The sequence below is a fragment of the Vipera ursinii genome, assembly GCF_947247035.1.
Source record: "Vipera ursinii genome assembly, chromosome: 7".
NCBI lineage: Eukaryota > Metazoa > Chordata > Lepidosauria > Squamata > Viperidae > Vipera > Vipera ursinii.
Genome location: NC_139521.1, coordinates 4,154,860 through 4,177,533, shown reverse-complemented (window position 1 = coordinate 4,177,533; position 22,674 = coordinate 4,154,860). Strand labels below are relative to the sequence as shown.

Below are 22,674 nucleotides of genomic sequence, written 5' to 3'. Positions count from 1 at the left end.
GGGCATGGCCTTTCGTAATAACCCAGGAAATTGTCACTGAGGCCACTTGGAGGTTTGTCCACGTCCTCAGAGTCCAAATGGCTGAAAGGAGGCGAGTGACCAGCTCTCTGCAAGGAGTATAAATCCTCCCATTCCCCACCCTCCAGTCAGAGTGGAAGAAGCTTCTAGGATGGGAAGCGAAACCTCTTCAAAGAGAAAAACAAAGAAAGTCCAGTTGCCTCCTGGAAAAAAAAGCATCTTTGGGCCTGGATGGCTGCGAATCTCCATAGGAGATTTCTTCCGAGTTGTTTTTCTACCTTCTAGTCTAGCCTGCCGCTCTGCATTTTGCCGCTGGGGCCCCATCCAAGCCCCGGCCGAGTCCAGCCCTGCTTAGCTTTTTCCCACGCAGCCAAATGGGAAAATTGGAATTGCTCCGTGTATCTCTATCTCTTCCCTCCTAACTGCGAGCCTCCGCCTCTCCCTCCGGGGGCTTGTCGGGAAGGCCGCCCGCCCTCGCGCAGCGAACGCCCGGCCCTTCGCCCGGCCCGCCCCGGCCCCGATCGCGCCTCGCTTCTGCCGACGTGGCCGGGAGGGGAAGGCAGGGCGCAGGCAGGCAGCAGCTCGGCGGGGGTAAGAAGGCAGAATGGCTACCGGCAGTTTCCTCCTTTCCTTTCCTTTCCTTTCCTTTCCTTTCCTTTCCTTTCCTTTCCTTTCCTTTCCTTTCCTTTCCTTCCCTTCCCTTCCCTTCCCTTCCCTTCCTTTCCTTTCCTATCCTTTCCTTTCCTCTCCTTTCCTTCCCTTCCCTTCCCTTTCCTTATTTTTTTTCCTTTCCTTCTTCTTGCTTTCCTTTTCCCTTTTCCCCTTCCCCCTTCCCCCTTCTCCCTTTTTCTTTTTTTAACAATTGAGGGCTCTTCACTTCTTCATTTCTTTCCCACTTGGCAGAAGCGCTCCCCGGGAAAGCCCACCCCACTGAAATGCAGAGGGAGGCAGATCTTTCTAACCTTTTCAGCGCTTCACTGGGGAGAGAGGCCAAGGCCAGACACTCAAGAGTTGGGGGGGGGATTTGCTTTTTGGGGGGGGAGGGCAAGGCCGAACCGGTCTCCCAAATGTGTTTGCCTGTGATGCGTGGGTAGGAAAGTCAGTTTGCCAAATCCTAGGAGTAAAACTCACACTGTAGGTTAGAGAGCGGGCGTGCAACTGAGCCGAGAGAAGAACGCGCCCGTGTGCACGCTTTATATTTTTCTACTATTTCCCAGGGGTGTTTTAAAAGCCGACCCCCTAACTTCATCAATTCACTTCTGAGCAGGCAGGTGTAGTGCAGAGCAGCGTTTCCCAACCTTAGGAACTTGAAGATGCGTGGACTGGGGAATTCTGGGAGTTGAAGTCCACGCATCTTCAAGTTCCTAAGGTTGGGAAACGCTGGTGCAGAGTATCGAAAGCAGAGACTGAAATGAAACACCTCTAAGCAAGCAAGCAAGTTCTACCTGCCGTCATTTCCAAAGTTCTGGTTTTAGCATTAAAAAAATAATAATAATAATACCTGTCTGGAATCTGTGTGGTTCTTCCTTCCCTTGGCCGTGTCTAGAAGTGGGGGTAGATATTTCCTCCTCGTTCTGGAAGAACTTCCCCTCAAAGTCAAGCTGGCTCCTTCCTTACACAGCAACGCTTAATTACGTGCTAAATTAAGGTGACTTCTTTGTAGAAAATGTATACCAGATAGCCCAGGTCATTGGCAGCATATTTAGTTTTGGATAAATAAATAAATAAATAAATAAATAAATAGAATTGTTTTGAGGATTAATCTTGCCCTAAAATATCTTTTCTTCTATTAACATCAGGCAATTTAGCAAGTATTTTCTCCAAGAAAACAGTTGGCCAACCTCACTTAGGAGAGAAGATGAAGTGCTGCCAGTTGGGGTGCTACCACTGAGAAGGTCCTGCTCTTACTCCTCTGCTGTGAGCAGGGGGTTGGACTAGAAGACCTCCAAAGTCCCTTCTATCTCCTAGTCTAGTCTAGTCTAGTCTAGTCTAGTCTAGTCTAGTCTAGTCTAGTCTAGTCTAGTCTAGTCAAAGTCTACTCTACTCTACTCTACTCTATTCTATCCCATATTTTGTATTCTAGTCTAGTCTAGTCTAGTCTATAGTCTGGTCTGGTCTGGTCTGGTCTGGTCTGGTCTACTCTACTCTACTCTACTCTACTCTACTCTACTCTACTCTACTCTACTCTATTCTATTCTATTCTATTCTATTCTATTCTATTCTATTCTATTCTATTCTATATTCTCTTCCATTCCATTCCATTCCATTTCTCTATTCTGTTCTGTTCTGTTCTATTCTGTTCCGTTCTATTCTATTCTAAAATTACTGCTGAAGAGAAATGTAAAAACGTTCTAGTTTTCTTTGCTTTGAAAGTCTACTCTAACCAATTAGAACTATGTCACTACTTTTCTCCTCTTTTAGGACCCCAAAAATGTCAGAGAACCAAGGTGAGACGTTAACTCAAGAGAAAAACGAAGGCATATCGACATCTGAGCAGAACATCTCAACATCCAACACAGCGGTCCATGATGAAAAGACGACAGAGGCATCACCGCAAGTTGGGGAATCTTCCGAAAGCCCCAACAAGGACTTGGAAGAGCAACAGGCATTACATTTGGAAGGTCCTTCAAACGGGCAGCCTTCCAGTGGAGAAGCAGCTAAGAGCGATGTGATTGAATGCAGTGACTCTATAAGCCTTGAACCAGAAGCTGGAGCTGAAGGACTGAACAAAGAAAGTGATTTGGTAAGAAATAATCTGGCCAGAATTCTTCGGTGCATTGACAAATAAAGTTTGCTTACTCATTCATTTGATCTCTATCCTCCTTTTTCTTTAGAAAGTCAAGTTAGCATTTTTAGCATCCTAAAAATGTTAGCATCCTCCATTTTTCGCCACAGCACCAACTCAACTCTTTAGTATAGTCAAAGGGAAAAGGCTTCCTATAAAGTTGACAATTTCAATTTCAGGATTTGCTTAGCTTGCTCAGACTCTCTTCCCCCACCCCACCCCAAAAAAGATCTTCCTGAAGGAAATCACACACACACACACACACACACACACACACACACAAACACAAACCCTCTTTCACCTAGCACTGAAGTCATGCTAGACAAGGCGATATTATGAGTAAGAATATTAGCTAACTAGTAAACAAACCAGCAGACAAAATGAGTCAAATCTTAGGGTTTAAATCATTCTGGGTCTTCAACAGATGACAGCATTCAAAACATTGTGTGGAATGAATGGGTGGATGGATGGATTGGCAGGAGGGTGGATAGATAGATGGACGGTGGATGGATGGATGGATGGATGGACAGTGGCTGGATGAATGGGTGACTGGATGGATGGATGGCTGGATGGATAGATAGATGGATGGATGGATGGATGGATGGATGGATAGATAGATGGATAGATGATGGACAGTGGACAGACAGATGGATGGGTAGGTGAGTGGATGGATGGATGGATGGATGGATGGATGGGTGAATAGATGGAAGGGTGGGTGGGTGGGTGGGTGGATGAATGGATGGGTGGGTGGGTAGATGGACAGAGGATGGATGGATGGGTAGGTGAGTGAGTGAATGGATGGACGGATGTGTTAATAGATGGAAGGGTGGGTGGATGGATGAGTGGATAGATGGACAGTGGATGGACAGATGGATGGGTGGGTGAGTAGATGGATGGATGGATGGATGGATGGGTGAGTGAATAGATGGAAGGGTGGATGGATGGGTGGGTAGATAGATAGATGGACAGTGGACGGATGGATGGGTGGCTGGCTGGCTGGTGCATAGATACATGGTGGATGGATGGATGGATTTTGATTCCTAATGTTCACATAAAGAGATGTTCTCCATGATGATCTATCCCTAACCTTCTAAAGGCACACCTGTTGCCATTCTAACGGAGCACTCTGTGGGACCTGGAAGATGCTTTGTTTAAAATGTTGATTGCATAGTTTCTAACTGAAAACAGTTACTACAGTTTGAATAGAGTATATGTAGCTCAGGGCTGAATTGTGATGTCCTTAGTGCACTCTGAGCTTGGCCGAAGGACCAACATTTTACCTGCTTCATGCTGCATATGCTTTTATTATTAATTTCTTCCAATGCACATAGCAATATTTAACAAATACAAATGGTTTTCTGTTTCTGTAACTTTTTTTTTGTAGGCTTCAGTATCCAAAGGAAAAGGATGGAGCACTTGGGGGTCCTGGAGCAAATCTTTTCTTTCAACTGCATCTGCCACAGTTGTTAAGTATATCACAACGTTCTTATTTGGCCATTTGTTCTTACGTAATGAAGTTCAAAAAGCAGATTGGTGCAATTAATAAAACATGACGGGTGGCTGACGTTGATCTGAAGCAGGGTCTTCAAACGTGGCCCTTTGATGACTTGTGGACTTCAACTCCCAGAATTCCTCAGCCAGGCACGCTGGCTGAGGGATTCTGGGAGTTGAAGTCCATGAGTCGTATAAGAGGGCCACGTTTGAAGACCTCTGATCTGAAGGAACTAAAATCTCTGGTGACTTTGGGCCCAAGTTGGCTAAAGAAGTAGTTACTGCTGTGGCATTATTTGTAGATCAGTTCAAGATGATGAAAATCAGGTTTTCTTAATAGTAGAAGCAGCAATGGAAAAGGGGAATATAAGGTTTGGGTCCAAATTGAATTAAACACAAATGAGCGGAGATTAGAAGGATATGCTGCGACAGGATTGAAATCCAATTCCATCTGATGGGAACAGAGCGTTGGTGTGAGAAGTATCAGAGGTGAATGGCCAGGTTTAAATCAAATTACTCAGTAAAGGCTTCATATTGGGATGCTCAAAATGCATTAACTATTGGAATACTCAAAATGTTTTGCCAGAGTGTAATCTCCGTGAAATGGTCTCAGCAACTTTCACCGGTAACATTGGCCCTTCGGTGGCTCTCCTGCTGATTGAATTTTCCATAGAGTTTCAGGATCAAATACACGTAGAGCGGCTGCATATAAAATATGCAGCTCGTCCTCAATTTAGGACCACAACGGAGCCCAAAATATCCGGTGTTAAATAAGCTTTGCCCCATTTTCTTGTGAATCCCTGCAGTGGTTAAGTTAGTAACACGGTTGTTAAGTTGAATCTGGCTTCCCCCATTTGTCAGAAGGTTGCAAAAGGGAGTCAGGTCACACACACACACACGCACACACACACACACACACACACACACACACGGGACACAGCAACGGTCATAAATATGAACCGGTTGCCAAGCATCTGAATTTTGAACAAAGGCCCTAAGTCTGAAAAATAAAGTCCCAAATCACTTTTTTCGGTGCCGTTGTAACTTTGAACGGTCGGTAAATGAACTGTTGTAAGTCAAGGGCTACCTGTCCTTGTTCCGTGTCAGGTCAAGGATTAACAGCAGTTAAAGAAAAAGCCGGCATTCTACGAATTCGTACCCCTTCGTCGGCATCTTCAGAGGGCGGACGTCCAGAAACATCTGAAAACAGCGTCACAGGTTTCCGTCTTTCTCAAGTGATCTGTCTAAAAACTCTTTTTTTTCCCCTCCTGAAATTGGTGAGCATGTTCTTACTGGATTTTTTCCCATCGGTGTCTCCCTTTAAGAGGTGGAAGAGGATCCTCAGCAGAGTTTGGAAGAGAACGTGGACTTATCCTCCTCTCCTTCGGGATCCCGTGGAGTGCTGTCCACCATCACGACAGCTGTGCAGAATACCGTAAGGATTTCTAGCGATAAAATAAGAGGAAGGATAGTAGCAACTGTGAGAGGGATCTCGGAGTCCTAGTGGACCATCGCTTGAATTGGAGCCAGCAAGTGTGCTGCAGCTGCCAAAAAAGCCAACATTGTGCTGGGCTGCATTAACAGAGGGATAGAATCGAGATCACGTGAAGGGTTAATCCCGCTTTACAAGGCCTTGGTAAGGCCACACTTGGAATACGGCATCCAGTTTTGGTCACCACGATGTAAAAAAAGATGTTGAGACTCTAGAAAGAGTCCAGAGAAGAGCAATAAAGATGATCAAGGGACCGGAGGCTAAAACATATAAGGAACGGTTGCTGGAATTGGGTAGGTCTAGTCCACAGGTCGGCAACCCATAGCTCCGGAGCCGCATGCGGCTCTTTGAGCCATCTCCTGTGGCTCCCAGCCACCCGGTGCACGCACACCTCTTCGAACGGGCAGTGGTGCGCGCGCACCTCTTTGAACGGGCAGTGGTGCGCGCGCACCTCTCCAAATGGAGAGTGGCACCGCCCGTTTGGAGAGGTGCGCGCGCACCTCTCCGAATGGGTGGAGGTGTGCGCGCACCTCCCCAAACCTTTGAAGAGGTGCGCGTGCACCTCTGCGCGGACGGGCAGCGGCGCCGCTCTTTGGGAAAGTTGCGGCGGCACGTTTGCAGGCTGCCGAAGGCGGTAGCTCTGCAAACGGGCCGCCGCAGCTTTCCCAACAAGCGGCGCCGCTGCCCATTCTGAGAGGTGCGCGCGCACCTCTCCGAACGAGTGGAGGTGCGCGCGCACCTCCCCAAACCTTTGGAGAGGTGCGCGCGCACCTCCGCGCGAACGGGCAGCGGCGCCGCTCTTTGGGAAAGCTGTCACGGCACGTTTGCAGGCTGCCGAAGGCGGTAGCTCTGCAAACGGGCCGTCGCCGTCGCACAACCGGGAGCCGGTTCCATTACACATTAAAAAAATGGCAACCGCGCGCGTCCGCGCATGTGCAAGAAAAACCCATTTTGCGCATGCGCAAAACATTTTTTGCGCATGCGCGTGCATGGACGCACGCACGCGGCTCCCACTTTTTTTTATGTGTGATGGAACCATTTCCCAGTGGCTCTTTTCCTTTTTCAGGTTGCCGACCCCTGGTCTAGTTTAATGAAGAGAAGGGAGAGGGGTGACAGGATAGCAGCGTTCCAGTATCTCAGGGGCTGCCCCAAAGAAGAAGGAGTCAAGCTATTCTCCAAAGCCCCTGAAGGCAGGACAAGAAGCAACGGATGGAAACTAATCAAAGAGAGAAAAATACGTTCATAAATTACAAATTCTGTGTTCCTGTACCAGTCTCCCAAATAGGGCATTTTCCAAAGATGTCCCACTTGAGTTCCCATAATTCCCAGCCAATCCAAACATGCCCGTTCGCAACTAGAAATTATGGACGGTAATTCATGCTCCCGGGAAAGCATTCCTGAGAAAATAAGTGCTATCTAGCTTCGTAACTGCCTAATAGAGGGGTCTTCAAACTTGGCCCTTGTATGACTTGTGGACTTCAACTCCCAGAATTCCTCAGCCAGCGTGCCTGGCTGAGGAATTCTGGGAGTTGAAGTCCACAAGTCATAAAAAGGCCAACTTTGAAGACCCCTGGCTTAATAGAACAGAACCCCTTAAAAAGACATATTATTAAAATTAATGGGCTTTACTTATTCACAAGTAAATATATTGATCAAGGCGAGCGTTCTGCTCTATTTTATGCAGGGTAAAAGTGTCTTAACTGGCGGACTTGATGCTTTGGAGTTTATCGGCAAGAAAACCATGAATGTTCTAGCAGAAGGTGATCCTGGATTCAAGAAAACCAAAATTCTGATGGAACGGACTGTTTCTTTATCTCAGGTGAAACAGGCACACAGTGATTATCATCATAAACAGTGATTTAGCAAGATTTTTCTAATTTAGTCCCTTCTAGATAAGTTGGTACTACTTCATCCTGATTGGACAGGATGCTGGTGGGAGATCCTGGACCAGGGGGGGGGTCTTCAAAATTGGCCCTTCTATGACTGGTGGACTTCAACTCCCAGAATTCCTCAAGTCGGTCATTTGGATGAAACTGTGGGCATGGATCCAGACCAGGGGGTCTTCAAAGTTGGCCCTTTTATGACTGGTGGACTTCAACTCCCAGAATTCCTCAGTCGGCCATTTTGATGAAACTGTGGGCTTGGATCCAGACCAGGGGTCTTCAAAGTTGGCCCTTTTATGACTGGTGGACTTCAACTCCCAGAATTCCTCAGTCGGCCATTTTGATGAAACTGTGGGCTTGGATCCAGACCAGGGGTCTTCAAAGTTGGCCTTTTAATGACTTGTGGACTTCAGCTCCCAGAATTCCTCAGCCAGACACACGTGAAGTGGTTGTTTTCTTTTCCCGGTGTACAGATCTTACATTTCCCCTATGTTACACAGCTCATAAATCAGAACTGGCCCCACCACTCTATATTTCCACAGCTGCTGCGGGAAGCCAAAGAGAAAGAAAAGCAAAGACTTGCCCAGCACGTCACGATGGAGCCCACAGCACATTATGGGGTGCTTTTCGATGAATTTCAGGGTTTGTCTCATCTAGAAGCTTTGGAGATTCTGTCCAACGAAAGCGAAGTCAAGGTAAGGTCAACGAGGTGCACAAATCAAGAGAACATGCTATACCACAACTATCATGAAATAGTCTGCCCAAAATATAATATCTGGTATTGTAATATTTTTTTTCCCCAGGTAAAATCATATTTGGCATCTCTTGAGGGAGAAGAACTAGAAGCAGCAAAAGAAGTGTTAATTGCTATTAAGGCAGTCTTCCTTTCTCAAGACACAGAAAATCAAGACAAAGAAATAAAAAAAGGTAGTTGTTGAATGACTTATCAAAGGAAGGTTGGCTCAGGAATTCTGGGAGTTGAAGTCCACAAGTCATAAAAGGGCCATAGTTCCCCACCTCTGTATTAAAGGATCTACTTACTGATTCAAAACTATGGAGCAGGGGTCTTCAAACGTGACCCTTTTGTGACTCGTGGACTTCAACTCCCAGAATTCCTGAGCCAGCCATGCTGAGGGGAAAGGGAGAGGTTTCCAAGCTGAGCCATGCTGGCTCAGGAATTCTGGGAGTTGAAGTCCACAAGTCATGAAAGGGCCATAGTTCCCCACCTCTGTATTAAAGGATCTACTTATTGATTCAAAACTATGGAGCAGGGGTCTTCAAACGTGACCCTTTTGTGACTCGTGGACTTCAACTCCCAGAATTCCTGAGCCAGCCATCCTGAGGGGAAAGGGAGAGGTTTCCAAGCTGAGCCATGCTGGCTCAGGAATTCTGGGAGTTGAAGTCCACAAGTCATGAAAGTGCCATAGTTCCCCACCTCTGTATTAAAGGATCTACTTATCGATTCAAAACTATGGAGCAGGGGTCTTCAAACGTGACCCTTTTATGACTTGTGGACTTCAACTCCCAGAAATCCTCGGGCCACGTTTGAAGACCCCCTACTATGGAGCATATGCTGTGTAAGATACGAGCAGCTGGATCCCAAAACTACTTCTGCTGAAGCACTTTCTATTGAAAATACTACTTTTTAAAAATTAAGAGTGCTTTCCCAGTGCTTTTCTCTGTTTCTCCTTCTCTTCTCAATGTTGTGAAATTAGTGGGTGCTTTTTATGTGTTAAGTTTTCTTCTCATTAGGAAATGAAACGTCAGCATAAGCTAGCCTTATCTTACTTGCTGAGTGAGAAGATGTATTTTAATTTTCCTTCCGCATGCAACGGGATCGGACACCACCTCCACGGTGGAAAGTAAACTATCATGGAAATTATAAGTTATCCAGTTAGGACACAGAGGAGAACAGTGCCCAGTAAATTAGAATACAGAAATTGGAAGGGACCTTGGAGGTCATCTAGTCCAGCCCCCTGCTCAAGCAGGAGACCTACACCATTTCAGACAAGTGACTATCCAATCTCTTCTTCAAACACTCCAGTGATGGAGCACCCACAGTTTCTGAAGGCAACTTCCATTCCACTGGTTCACTGTTCTTATTTGTCCTTGTGGTAAGGACTAAAATGGCTTCCAAGTCAGAAGTAGACGCTATTGGGTACCAAAAAGAAAGAAAGAAAAATGGATACAGGACAGAAATGTTATTTGTTTGCTAAAGTCTGAGCGAGGAAGAAGGAGAGAAAAAAAAATATTAGAATCCCTTTCTTTAGGAACAAAAATAATGTATTTTTTCCCCTCTCAATTTAACTCTTTTTTCATTGATTATTGCCACAGGTGCAGGAGATGAGTTTATTACAACGCTAACAGAATTGCTATTTGAGCTACACGTCGCTGCTACCCCTGACAAGCTTAACAAGGTGGGGGAACGCTATTTATTGGATTTTTAAAGATATTGCTTATCGGTTAGCTCAGGGCAACGATCCTTCGTGGCATCTTAATTTTTAAAAAAACATAAAATGGGGCGAGAGAACAGTAGCAAGAATTGTATTTGCCCAACATTGGAAAAATGAAAAGTTACCAACTGAAGAAGTACTAATTAGAAGAAAACTCTAGAGTGTGCAGAAACGGATAGATTGACTTTAAAGATTAAAGAGAAAGAAGACTCGGTGTACTTTAGAACATGGGATAATTTCTATCAGTGGCTACAAAAACAAGTCAAGAGAGAAAGGAACGTGGTGTGTAACTTTGAATATATGCTAGCAAGAAGGCGGCTATTGAGTGATTAAATAATAATAATAATAATAATAATAATAATAATAATAATAATAATAATAATAATAATAATAATAATAATAATAAGTTGGAAGGGACCTTGGAGGTCATATAGTCCAACCCACTGCTCAGGCAGGAAACCCTATACCATTTCAGGCAAATGGCTGTCCAGTCTCTTCTTAAAAGCCTCCAGTGTTGGAGCATTCACCACTTCTGGAGGCAGGTTGTTCCACTGGTTAATTGTTCTAACTGTCAGGAAGTTTCTCCTTAGTTCTAGGTTGCTTCTCTCCTTGACTAGTTTCCATCCATTGCTTCTTGTCCTGCTTTCAGCTGCTTTGGAGAATAGCTTGGCTCCCTCTTCTTTGTGGCATATTGTTTATGATAATTAACTAGATCTATTACTGTTTGTTAAACACATGAACCCAGACATGCTGTTTGCTAAATATTGAAAATGTCATTTGGAAAAACCCCAACCCCAACCTCAATCCCAACCCTAGCCCAAATCCCAACCCTAATCCCAACCCCACCTTATTCCTAACCCTATCAAAACTAAAAAAATCTATATAAGAAAAAAGAAATGGGGCAAGAGCAGGCAGCATCAGTATCCTTAATTAGCAACTCTGAACACATAGGAGAAAGCGACAGAGATGGAGGGAAATATGGGAACGCCTCTGTAAATTCTCAGGAAATCTCATTTTGCACAACTAAGACACGGAACTGTGGACAGAGCAGTTCTTCGCCATGTTGTCAGAGGCCAATTCTGATGCGGCAAAAGTCTGTGGAATAATTTGGCCTATCATTTGGAATATCAAAGCTGGAGGTTTATCTTCCAAATTACTCAGAGCCAAAGGAGTGATGACAAACGGCAAGGTTAGGAATGGAAATCTATACGGGGAAGGATGTCCATTGGAAATTCTGCCAATGCAACAGTGTAATGGCTTGGAAACACAGTGACTTGGATGGGTGGTTGAGCGGTTGAGTTGTCGGTTGTCGGTGATTGGGTGGTTGAATCCATGAACCTGTCAACGCTGCTAACGTCGGATGTTTTTGTGTTGACAACAGATGGAGATGCAGCCATTTTTTTTCTTTTTTGCTTTTAGAGGAAGATGATGCTGGGGGGCGGGGGGGGATAGAATGTGCATGATAGTTTAGCTAGACATAACAATAGTGAACCTAGTGTGAGAACCAAGGTTATTGAAATAAGACGTGAGAAAGAATTGGCGGGCTGGAGAGCTGGAGGGGAAGCCCGCTCTTCAAACTAATTTGGGAATGTGCTTTATGACTGTTAACTGGAGGAGGGAATTGTGCTTTGATACTATGAGGGGAACTCAGATGTTGGCTTCGACTGTGTTAGTGCCCGATGCTATGCTACTCAAATAAAGATTTTTTAAGGTAAACAATGCTTGTTCTTTGAAGAGTTTCATCTGTCGGAACAGTGACAGAACAAATGAATCAATGAATGTAGCCGACCATCTCACATGTGACTCGGGGGTATTTTCTGCCAGGAAATTAAGAGCTGCTTTATGTTGGAATCCACATGTGCCATTCTGAAGCGGTGCATTTCCACAATAGAATAATAACTCTCTGCCATTTTTGATGGTGGTTGTATATAGAATAGAGCTGGAAGGGACCTTGGAGGTCTTCTAGTCCAGCCCCCCCGCTTAAGCAGGAGAACCTACACCATCTCAGATAGGTGAATGTCTAGTCCAGGGGTAGGCAACCTTGGCTCTTTTATGACTCGTGGACTTCAACTCCCAGAATTGCCTACCCTTGGTCTAGTCTTTTCTTAAAGATCTCCAGTGATGGGGCGCCCACGATTTCTGAAGCTGTCCCACCAGTGGATTGTCCTCACTGTCAGGAAGTTTCTCCTTAAATCCAGGTTGCTTCTCTCCTTGATCAGCTTCCAACCATTATGTTGCAGGCCAGAAAGAAGGCCTACGTTACCTTAGAAGCAGCAAGGCTCTCCGCATGCGGAGACCTGGAAGAGAACCCACCAGGCCATGTTAAAGAGGTGGATGATGAAATTGTAGAAATGCAAGTCACCGAAGAAAAATCTCAGGTGGGAGAATCTGAAAAGACAGAAGCAAAAACAACCAAAACTGTAGAGGTGAGTTGTGACCAGGCCTTTCTTTGACTACTGTCAGTTGAGGGTGGTGTAGGGATTCCTGCAGTGTGCAGGCCGTTGGACCAGAGGACGTTCCCAACTCTTATGATTTTGTGAACTAGGAAACACCTTAGAGCAGGTATATTCCAGTCTTGGTGAATTGAAGACTTGTGGACTCCCAGAATTCCCAGCCAGCCGTGCAAATTGTCTCTCCTTCTCCTTGTTGGCTGGGGAATTCTGGGAGTTGACGTCCACAGGTCTTAAAGTTACTAAGGTTGGGCAACTCTGATTTAGAACAGAGCTTAGACCAGGGGTAGGCAACCTTGGCTCTTTTATGACTCGTGGACTTCAACTGCCAGAATTCCTGAGCCAGCATGCCTAAGCATGGAAACCTCTCCCTTTCCCCTCAGCATGGCAGGCTCAGGAATTCTGGGAGTTGAAGTCCACGAGTCATAAAAGGGCCAAGTTTGAACACCCCTGGTTTAGTATATAGTCCAGGGGTAGGCCACCTTGGCTCTTTTATGACTGGGTGGACTTCAACTGCCAGAATTCTTGAGCCAGCATGGCTAAGCATGGAAACCTCTCCCTTTCCCCTTAGCATGGCTGGCTCAGGAATTCTGGGAGTTGAAGTCCACAAGTCATAAAGCGGCCTAGGCCTAGGCCAGGGGTAGGCAACCTTGGCTCTTTTATCACTCATGGACTTCAACTCCCAGAATTCCTGAGCTAGCATGGCTAAGCATGGAAACCTCTCCCTTTCCCCTCAGCATGGCTGGCTCAGGAATTCTGGGAGTTGAGGTCCATGAGTCATAAAAGAGCCAAGGTTGCCTACCCCTGGCTTAGAGAAACTGAGGACTGTGGTAAAGAGGACAATGAGGTATTAAGGACAGACTGTACCAGATTATGATAAGGCCAAGGTTTTCCATTGATGATTTTCTTGGCTTTCCAAACTTTGATATTATTTCACAAGCCTACAGTACAGCTTTTATTTGTTTTCCACTGGAGATAACAAGGAACTCTCTCTTTTATTTTTGATAGGGCAGTCTATGTTTCAGGAATTGGGGGGGGAGAAAAAAGGGAATATCAAAATATCCACCTTCATGACATTAAAAGAGAATGTCGAAACATCAAGATGGAATCCATGACGGTGGGATCAAAGTGTGTGCCCCCTTTTTTTAAACAAGCATCACAATATATTTAGAAAAACCAGGTTGATCCCATGTTCATGGACGCCATCTTGATTTTTTGATACCCTCTTCAGATGTCACGAAAAATGGAATGTTTGAGATCCTTTTTTTTTTTTTGCACTTCCTGAAATTCTGTTCGCCATATCAAAAATGTCTACCAGCCCACCAGGCTTTTAACTCTTGCCTCCTGATCCTATAATGTCTTGGAAACTTTTCAAAATTTATTTTTCAATATTGACATCTAATAAAATCCATTGCTCATGTTTTGCATTGGGGGCAATGCTTTGTAATGTTATCAAGTACTAGAGCAATTCCATCAGCAGAAAACCTCTGAGTTCCTCATCCAAAGCCATCTAAATCTGACTTCTGAAGTTTTCATTTAGTAGGTTAGGCTTAGAAAACAAATAGTGAAACCAGGGATTTAGTAATAATAGGAGCAGAATTTTCTCTTACTGCCGACAAAGTCCAATACTTCCTATTACAAGGAACCAAGGTTCTGCTTATTTTAACCTGTATAACTGATGATATTTTCTGGATATTTCTCTCCTACATGTACAATCTGTAGCATCTGTGCTAATCCGTAAACATTTCCTTCTTTCTAGGAACTCTACATGTTGTCCATTGAAAGCCTGGCCGAAGTAACAGCCCGTTGCATTGAACAACTGCATAAATTAGCAGAATTAATTCTCCATGGACAAGAAATTGAAAAGCCCACCTTGGACCAAGCTCGAGGTTTAACAAAGTGAATATATTTTCATTTGCTGTTTTTTTCTGTTCAAGGGCTACTGCTCGTTCGTTCATCCATCCGTCCATCCATTCATCATAATATTTTCATTTTTCTTGGGGGTGCAATGTTACACGGTCACACAAGTTCCACCTGGTGGTGAGGCTTTATAACAGGGGTCATCAAACTTGGCAACTTTAAGACGTGTGGACTTCAACTCCCAGAATTCCTTAGCCAGCCAGCCAGCCAGCCTGGCTGGCTGAGGAATTCTGGGAGTTGAAGTCCACACGTCTTAAAATTGCCAAGTTTGAAGACCCCTGCTTTGTGACATTGTGTTGGCTACAACCCAGAGGCAGCAAGGAACTTCTGCAGCTGTTATTGCCTCTGTGACATTACAGGTAATTCTGGTTTAGCAACTGCCTTGTTCAGTGACCGTTGGCAGTCAACAGCGGTGATGTAAAGCAATTCTGCAACCAATCCTCACACTTAACAACCTTTGCCGATCTGTTAAAGAAGGCTAAAGTGAGATCATTAAGCCCAGTCACAGTTTTATTTAGCGACCGCTTTACTGAATGACCAAGTTGGTGGCCTCATTTGTCGTTGTTAAATGAGGACGACCTATAGATGTAGGCCACAGACTTTCCTTTAAAAAAAAGATCCTAATTTTAAGAGTGGCTAAAATTATGGAAAGTAGCGAAGTCTTTCAAGATTTCACCCCTTACCTCTTTAGATGATGTTTTAACTTTAGGTTTGCAATGTTTGAAAATTATTCTTTATGATTTAGATTATTTGGGGGGGGCAACAGCAATGAATCAAAAGGCAAAGCTGCGTTCCACCAAAAAAAAAGTGCTGTTGTGTGTGATATGTATCACATGCTGACCCATAAAAGTGGAATATTTATGCAAATTTATGTAAATGTGTTATATGGCTGAGAAAATATAACAGTACAGCATCTTAGGGGCAATCGAGGAGACCCGAAATCATTGGTAGCCTCATATAGCAATGAACAAGGACACACATTCAATTTTGCAGCAACTAAGATTGTTGGATGAGCAGGGACAAAAATAGCCAAGGAAAAGATTGAAGCCTGGGAAACAGGCCCTTTGTCAGTCAACAGGAGTGCTGATTTATCACCAGCTTATCATGTTCTTAGATGACAAGGGGTGGGCACCACAGGCAAATGACAGCCAATGACTTAATAGCCAGCCATTAACCCACTCCAATCAGGCACATACAACAGGCACCATAGAAATACCAAACATGGAACAGTACACACTGTACTAGAGAGAACTTACCTGAGGATGGGTTCCAGCAGAAGTCCGAAAGCTTGGAGGACTAAACTAGAATAGAGCAGAGCAGAGCAGAGCAGAGCAGAACAGAACAGAACAGAACAGAATAGAATAGAATAATAGAATTAGAATAGAATAGAGAAATGAAGAATAGAATAGAATAGAATAGAATAGAATAGAATAGAATAGAATAGAATAGAATAGAATAGAATAGAATAGAATAGAATAGAATAGAATAGAATAGAATAGAATAGAATAGAAAATATGTAAAGGAATAGAAAATATGGAATGGAATAGAATAGAATAGAATAGAATAGAAAATATGTAAAGGAATAGAAAATATGGAATAGAATAGAATAGAATAGAATAGAATAGAATAGAATAGAATAGAATAGAATAGAATAGAATAGAATAACAGAGTTGGAAGGGACCTTGGAGGTCATCTAGTCCAACCCTCTATTCAGGCAGGAAATCCTATACCATTTAAGACAAATGGTTGTCCAATCTCTTCTTTAAAACTTCCAGTGTTGGAGCATTAACATTAACTTCTGGAGGCAAATTGTGAATAATAATGAATTGGCAATCATCTAGAGCGTAGTGAAATTTGGACTGAAATATTCAAGAATATGCTGATTAGGATGGACAAATACTCTATTTCCATTATGTTTTCAACAGTTTAACGCATACGATGTGTAACGAAGTGTCATCCCTATCAAAACAATTTTCTGATGTTTTGACTTTGGTGGCGGTAAGTTATTACACAGTTTCATTTATTTATTACTTCATGTGTTATTCTTTAACTAAGTGAGAGAATGAGTGAACAAATAGGGACATTTAAATGGTATCTCTAATCAGCATCTAATACACATTAGGGTTAGGTCACCGTGAGCTCGGAGAGCAAAATGGACATCGCTAACAAATTCGGAGTGCTTGGGTATGGTTAGGAGGGCACTGACTTTTCTAGCCTGCCCTATCTATGTTTCCTGGTAAAATACATGGGAAAATCCCACTGGAGGAAAATTCCACTTAGGCATATAACGTATTTCTCACAGAACCACTGGCAAAAAAAAAAGTTCATGTGTTTTTAATCATATATATTGTAGCTTTTAAGTGATATGACTTGCTTTTTCTCCACTCCATTCATCAAGTGCTGATAATTGCCAAGCTTTATAGCCAACGGCTTTATTTCATACTCATATTCCACCATAGCAGTAACTGGAGGATTCAGGATAATTGATTCTTACCTTTATAATTAAACTCCTCACGTTGCAGGCAAATCTGTGACAGTTGCATGCAGATGAATTTCAGAGTATATCACAGTAGCACTTAGATTTATATACCGCTTCACAGTGCTTTACGGCCCTCTCTAAGCGGTTTACGGAGTCAGCATTTTGCCCTCCCTCCCTCCAACAATCTGGGTCCTCATTTTACAGAGCTGGGAAGGATGGGAAGCTGAGTCAAAGTTGAGCTGGTGAGAATCGAACTGCCGAATTGCTAGCAGCTGGCAGTCAGCAGAAGTAGCCTGCAGTACTGCATTCTGACCACTGTGTCACCATGGCGAAAGGAAGGGAGGGAGGGAGGGAAGGAAGGAAAGAAGGAAGGAAGGAAGGAAAAAGAGGGGAGGGAGGGAGGAAGGGAGAGAGAAAGAGAAAGGAAGGAAGGAAGGAAGGAAGAGAGAGAGAGAAAGAGAAAGAAAGAGAAAGAAAGAAAGAGAAAGAAAGAAAGAAAGAGAAAGAAAGAAAGAAAGAAAGAAAGAAAGAAAGAAAGAAAGAAAGAAAGAAAGAAAGAAAGAAAGAAAGAAAGAAAGAAAGAAAGAGGCAGGGAGCGGGGAGGGAAGGAATGAATAACAATAGCACTTAGACGTGTTTGCAGCCCTCTCTAGTCAGAAGTGGTCCTTCTCTGCAAATAAAGGGAGAAAGTCTACATAGAATAATAGCAGATATTATGGACTTTCCGGAAAAGCAGTGGGTGCACTGTGTGATATGTATGACGTGATAGACGTTTGCGTGGCTGTTTGTAATTCACTGTATGGATTTTAATTCAATGAGTAGACGCATCAAAATCACCTATATTCTGCGGGGGTCCTTGGTGCTCTCTGAAGCTCTGAGATTGACTGGTTCCCTTGCAGATGTTTCAATGACGCAACTAGGGAACATCATCCATGTAGAAGGGAATGGGGTGTGTTTGCTGTTTATATACTAGTGCAGGGGTCTTCAAACTTGCCCCTTGTATGACTTGTGGACTCAACTCCCAGAATTCCTCAGCCAGGCATGCCTGGCTGAGGAATTCTGGGAGTTGAGGTCCACAAGTCATACAAGGGGCAAGTTTGAAGACCCCTGCACTAGTGGCTTGCCCTGACAGTGTTGGCGGGAATGAAGTCTTGACAGTCCCTTGATTAGGCTGTTGTTCACTGTTAAAGCTTGTTTGTCTGAGTTAGTAGTTCCTTGATTGGGACATTGTTTACATCTTGATTGTTGATATGGTATTAAACTTATTAATTTCTGCTTATCCCGCCAGCCCTGACACTGTTCATTGGCAGTGACTATTTCACACTGTGAGTTGGAAGTGTGTGGGTTTTTTTTTTTAAAAATCCCATATGCAATTAAATTGTCCATACTACTAGACTCAGGTTCTTTGGAAAATTTCTAACTACTTACTACTAGACTCAGGTTCTTTGGAAAATTTCTAACTACTTTTTAGTTTTAAAATCGGCGTGTTAGCTCCAATTCTGCCAGATTATCAGGGTTAACGAAAAGTTAACATTGGATAGCTGGTGAACGAACACAAAGCGTGTTTCCGCGTAAGAGGAAACCAGCATTTTCCGTTGATCAGAATTTCAGGCGGGTGACATTTCCTCGCTGCTGCGAGAGCCTTCGTAACTTTCTCCGTGCTTTCCTTTAAACAGAGCGACAAAAAAGCTGAAATCCTCAACCCAATGGTCAATAGTGTGCTAACAGAGGTAAGTAAGGCCAATATTTGCTTTACATAAGGAGCTGTCTGTTTGGCTGTCTGTTTCTAATCTGCATTGATACCCTATGAAAAGCCAAAAAATGTAATAGCACCACAAAGCAAGACAAGAAATAATGGATGGAAACTCATCAAAGAGAGGAGCAACCTGGAATTAAGAAGAAATTTCCTGACAGTTAGAACAATTAATCAGTGGAATAACTTTTCCTTCAGAAGTTGTGGGGGCTCCATCACTGGAGGTTTTTAAGAAGAGACGGGACAGCCATTTATCAGAAATAGTCTTAAGTTTCCTGTGAGAGCAAGGGGTTGGACTAGAAGACCTCCAAGGTCCCTTCCAGCTCTATTCTGATTAGTATTATCATCAGGACACCTCAATTTTGTTTAATTGTATAGAACAGAACATAGACTAATAGAGATGGAAGGGACCTTGGAGGTCTTCTAGTCCAGCCCCCTGCTCAAGCAGGAAATGCTATGCCACTTCAGGCAAATGGTTGTCCAGTCTCTTCTTAAAAACTTCCAGTGTTGGAGCATTCACTGCTTCTTGAGGCAGGTTGTTCCACTGATTAGTTGTTCTAACTGTCAGGAAGTTTCTCCTTAGTTCTAGGTTGCTTCTCTCCTTGATTAGTTTCTATCTGTTGCTTCTTGTCCTGCTTTCAGGTGCTTTGGAGAACAGCTTGACTCCCTCTTCTTTGGGGCAACGCTTGAAAGACTGGAATACTGCTATCATGTCACCCCTCCTCCTTCTTTTCATTAGACTAAAAAGGTAAAGGTTCCCCCGCACATGCGTGCTAGTCGTTTCCGACTCTAGGGGCCGGTGCTCATCTCCGTTTCAAAGCCGAAGAGCCAGCGCTTGTCCGAAGACGTCTCCGTGGTCATGTGGCCGGCATGACTAGACGGCAAAGGCGCACGGAATGCTGTTACCTTCCCACCGTCGTGGACCCTATTTTTCTATTTGCATTTTTACGTGCTTTCGAACTGCTAGGTTGGCAGAAGCTGGGACGAGTAACAGGCGCTCACTCTGTTACGCGTCACTCGGGATTCGACCCGCCAAACTGCCGACCTTCTGATCGACAAGCTCAGCGTCCCAACCCACTGAGCCACCGCGTCCCACTTTCATTAGACTAGACATGCCCAATTCCTGAAAACCCTTCCTGTATGTTGCATAAGCAGCACTATTTTGTACGCTCATCCGTCATCTGCAGAAGCTTCGCGATTGCAATCCAGCATTTTCAAGAATATTTCAAGGGCTTGGGAGAGGATGGATTGGCAAGAAGCTTTAGAGCACAGCCAATCCATTCCCTTTGCTGATCAAATTAGCAAAACATCCTGAGCCGCCGTTAGTTACAGTGGGAGAATTGGGATAACGTGGCCCCTTCCATAAATAATATGGTTATAGGTAGCCCTTGTCTCACAACAATTCCTATAGTGACCGTTCGTTTTTACGACAGCATTGAAAAAAGTGACTTAACGGCCGTTGCCGCCTCCCGGTGGCCACATGATCAAAATTCGGAGGCTTAGCTACTGACTCTTATTTATGACGGTTGCAGAGTCCTGGGGTCACATGTTCCCTTTTGGCAAGCTTCAGAGAAGCCAAGTCAACGGGGAAGCGAACCCAGTTGAGCCAAAATTTTCTGTTTGTGACACAGAAGAAGAGAGACATTCATTAAGGGTGTTTCGCCCCGCTTTACGACTTTCCTTGCCAGGTTTGTTAAGCGAATCACTGCAGTTGTCAAAATAGCCACCCGGTTGTTGGCTTCCCCGTTGACTTTGCTATCAGAAGGTCGCAAAAAGGGATCACGTGATCCCCCGGGGGACACTGCAGATGTCAAAAATACATGTCAGTTTTCCAGGGTCCAAATTTTAATCACATGACCAGGGGGACCCTGGGACAGTTGTACGGGTGAAAAAGGGTGAAAACTAAGCTGACTTGTAAGGATGCTTGGGCAAGCATTGTGGTTTTCGTTAATCTAACGCAGGGATGTCCAAGCTTGGCAACTTTTAAGATTTGTGGAGTTCAACTCCCAGAAAAATGGTCCTCAGTTACTTTTTTCAGTGCTGTTGGAACTTTGAACAATCACTAAACAAAAGATTGTAAGTCGGCAACTCCCTGTACACTTTCCATCTTTGAAAGTAAGGTTGTATTTTCAGCAAATACGATCATTTGTGATGCTAGCTTTATTGAAGAGGAACTAAAGAGCCTCTTGTTGCGGGTGAAGAAGGAGAGTGCAAGAGTGGGCTTGAAACTCAACATTAAGCAAACCAAGATCATGGCATCCGGCCCTCTCAATTCCTGGCAAATAGATGGGGAAGAAATGGAGGTGGTGACAGATTTTATTTTCCTGGGCTCCAAGATCACCGCAGACGGGGACTGCAGCCAAGAAATTAAAAGACGCTTGCTCCTGGGGAGGAAAGCCATGGCAAATCTAGACAGCACACTAAAAAGCAGAGACATCACCCTGCCAACAAAAGTGCGTATAGTCAAGGCTATGGTCTTCCCAGTTGCAATGTATGGCAGTGAAAGTTGGACCATAAAAAAGGCTGAGCGCCAAAGTATTGAGGCCTTTGAACTATGGTGCCGGAGAAGACTCCTGCGAGTCCCTTGGACTGCAAGGCGATCAAACTGGTCGGTCCTAGAGGAGATCAACCCTGACTGCTCTTTAGAAGGCCAGATCCTGAAGCTAAAACTCAAATACTTTGGCCACCTAATGAGAAGGAAGGACTCACTGGAGAAGAGCCTCATGCTGGGAAAGGTGGAGGGCAAGAGAAGAAGGGGATGGAGTCACTGAAGCAGTAGGCGTGAGCCTAAATGGACTCCAGAAGATGGTAGAGGACAGGAAGGCCTGGAGGAACGTTGTCCATGGGGTCGCAATGGGTCGGACACGACTTCACAGCTAACAACAACAACACTTACTTTCCACTTAGTACGGCTACGCCTACTGAACTCCTTGGAGCTGACATGCTAGCCACAAAGTTCCACTGCCGGGCCTGTGGATCCCACCTTTGTACCGTATTCAGGTAGACACGACTTCGCAACTAACAACAACAAAGCTTTATTGAAAGCAGATCCCCCTGACTTCTCTGTAAGAGCTCACAAAATACGCTACACTTTGCTAATAATATCTTTCTTTCTTTCTTTTTTTTTCCTGGTTAGGGCTGCAACAGCACTGTGTATATTCAAGATGCTTTCCAGTTGTTGCTTCCTGTTCTTCAGATCTCACACATCCAAATCCATTGTTTGAAAACACAACCGGGACTGCCTCTCAACTAGCCATCAATTTAATTTCTGATGGGCACAAATATCAATATCCAAATGCAGTGTAAGCCATCCTGGAGTCTTTCAAAGGACGCCAAACGCTGGTTTTGCACAGAAAGTTACTGAATCACATTTTCAACCCAAATGAACTATTTAAGTGTGTTGGTATCAGCAAGGGGGAAAACGACTTCATCTTTCTCGTAGTAATTTAAGGTTTATTTTGGTTTTATTGGTGCATATTCACCTTGGATATATTACTAAATATTTTAGATTTTGTTTTGGGGGAAAAAAGTTGTCTTTTTTTTTTTTTGGTCCTTATGCTTGAAGATTTTAATCAAGCAAATTGAGGCAGCCAGAAAGACGAAATTATTGACTGATCTTGCTGTGATCCTAATATGAAAATGTAAACATGTAGGGAAGAGAACCAAGGATATAATAGAGGAATGGACCTTATTTCTAACTCTGCTTCTAGCATTAGGTCTTATTTCTGATACTGAGTCAATTTTCCATTGGTGGGCCTTCAATCCTCTCACTAGCCGAAATGTTCACTTGCCTTAGCAATATTATGAATTATTGCAAGTCGGCTTTTTGTAGGCTTACATCGTAAAGTCTTAAGCCAAAAAGCAGTAAATTCTTTAAACAAACGATTACATCTTAGCCCCTACCCAATCAATTAGACCATCTGTTTTTGCTCATACCCTGGTTCCTTAGA

General features: G+C 44.0%; 1 protein-coding gene across 3 annotated transcripts; it reads left to right on the top strand.

Moving 5' to 3' along the window:
- Nucleotides 1-394: 394 nt before the first annotated feature.
- FAM114A1 (family with sequence similarity 114 member A1) lies at nucleotides 395-22,411 on the top strand. Of its 3 annotated transcripts, XM_083367336.1 has the most exons (15): nucleotides 426-609; nucleotides 1,818-1,968; nucleotides 2,440-2,761; nucleotides 4,188-4,269; nucleotides 5,402-5,512; nucleotides 5,620-5,729; nucleotides 7,471-7,605; nucleotides 8,212-8,364; nucleotides 8,473-8,596; nucleotides 10,004-10,086; nucleotides 12,363-12,548; nucleotides 14,332-14,471; nucleotides 16,418-16,490; nucleotides 18,648-18,701; nucleotides 21,861-22,411. In XM_083367336.1, exons 3-15 carry the CDS (start codon nucleotides 2,450-2,452, stop codon nucleotides 21,975-21,977), a joined length of 1,680 nt encoding a protein of 559 aa, XP_083223462.1. In that variant the 5' UTR covers nucleotides 426-609; nucleotides 1,818-1,968; nucleotides 2,440-2,449; the 3' UTR covers nucleotides 21,978-22,411. The 3 variants fall into 3 exon arrangements, with proteins under 3 accessions (XP_083223461.1, XP_083223463.1, XP_083223462.1); XM_083367335.1 differs by lacking the exon at nucleotides 1,818-1,968 and having other exon boundaries at nucleotides 395-609; XM_083367337.1 differs by lacking the exons at nucleotides 1,818-1,968; nucleotides 5,402-5,512 and having other exon boundaries at nucleotides 395-609.
- The last annotated feature ends 263 nt before the right edge of the window (nucleotides 22,412-22,674 follow it).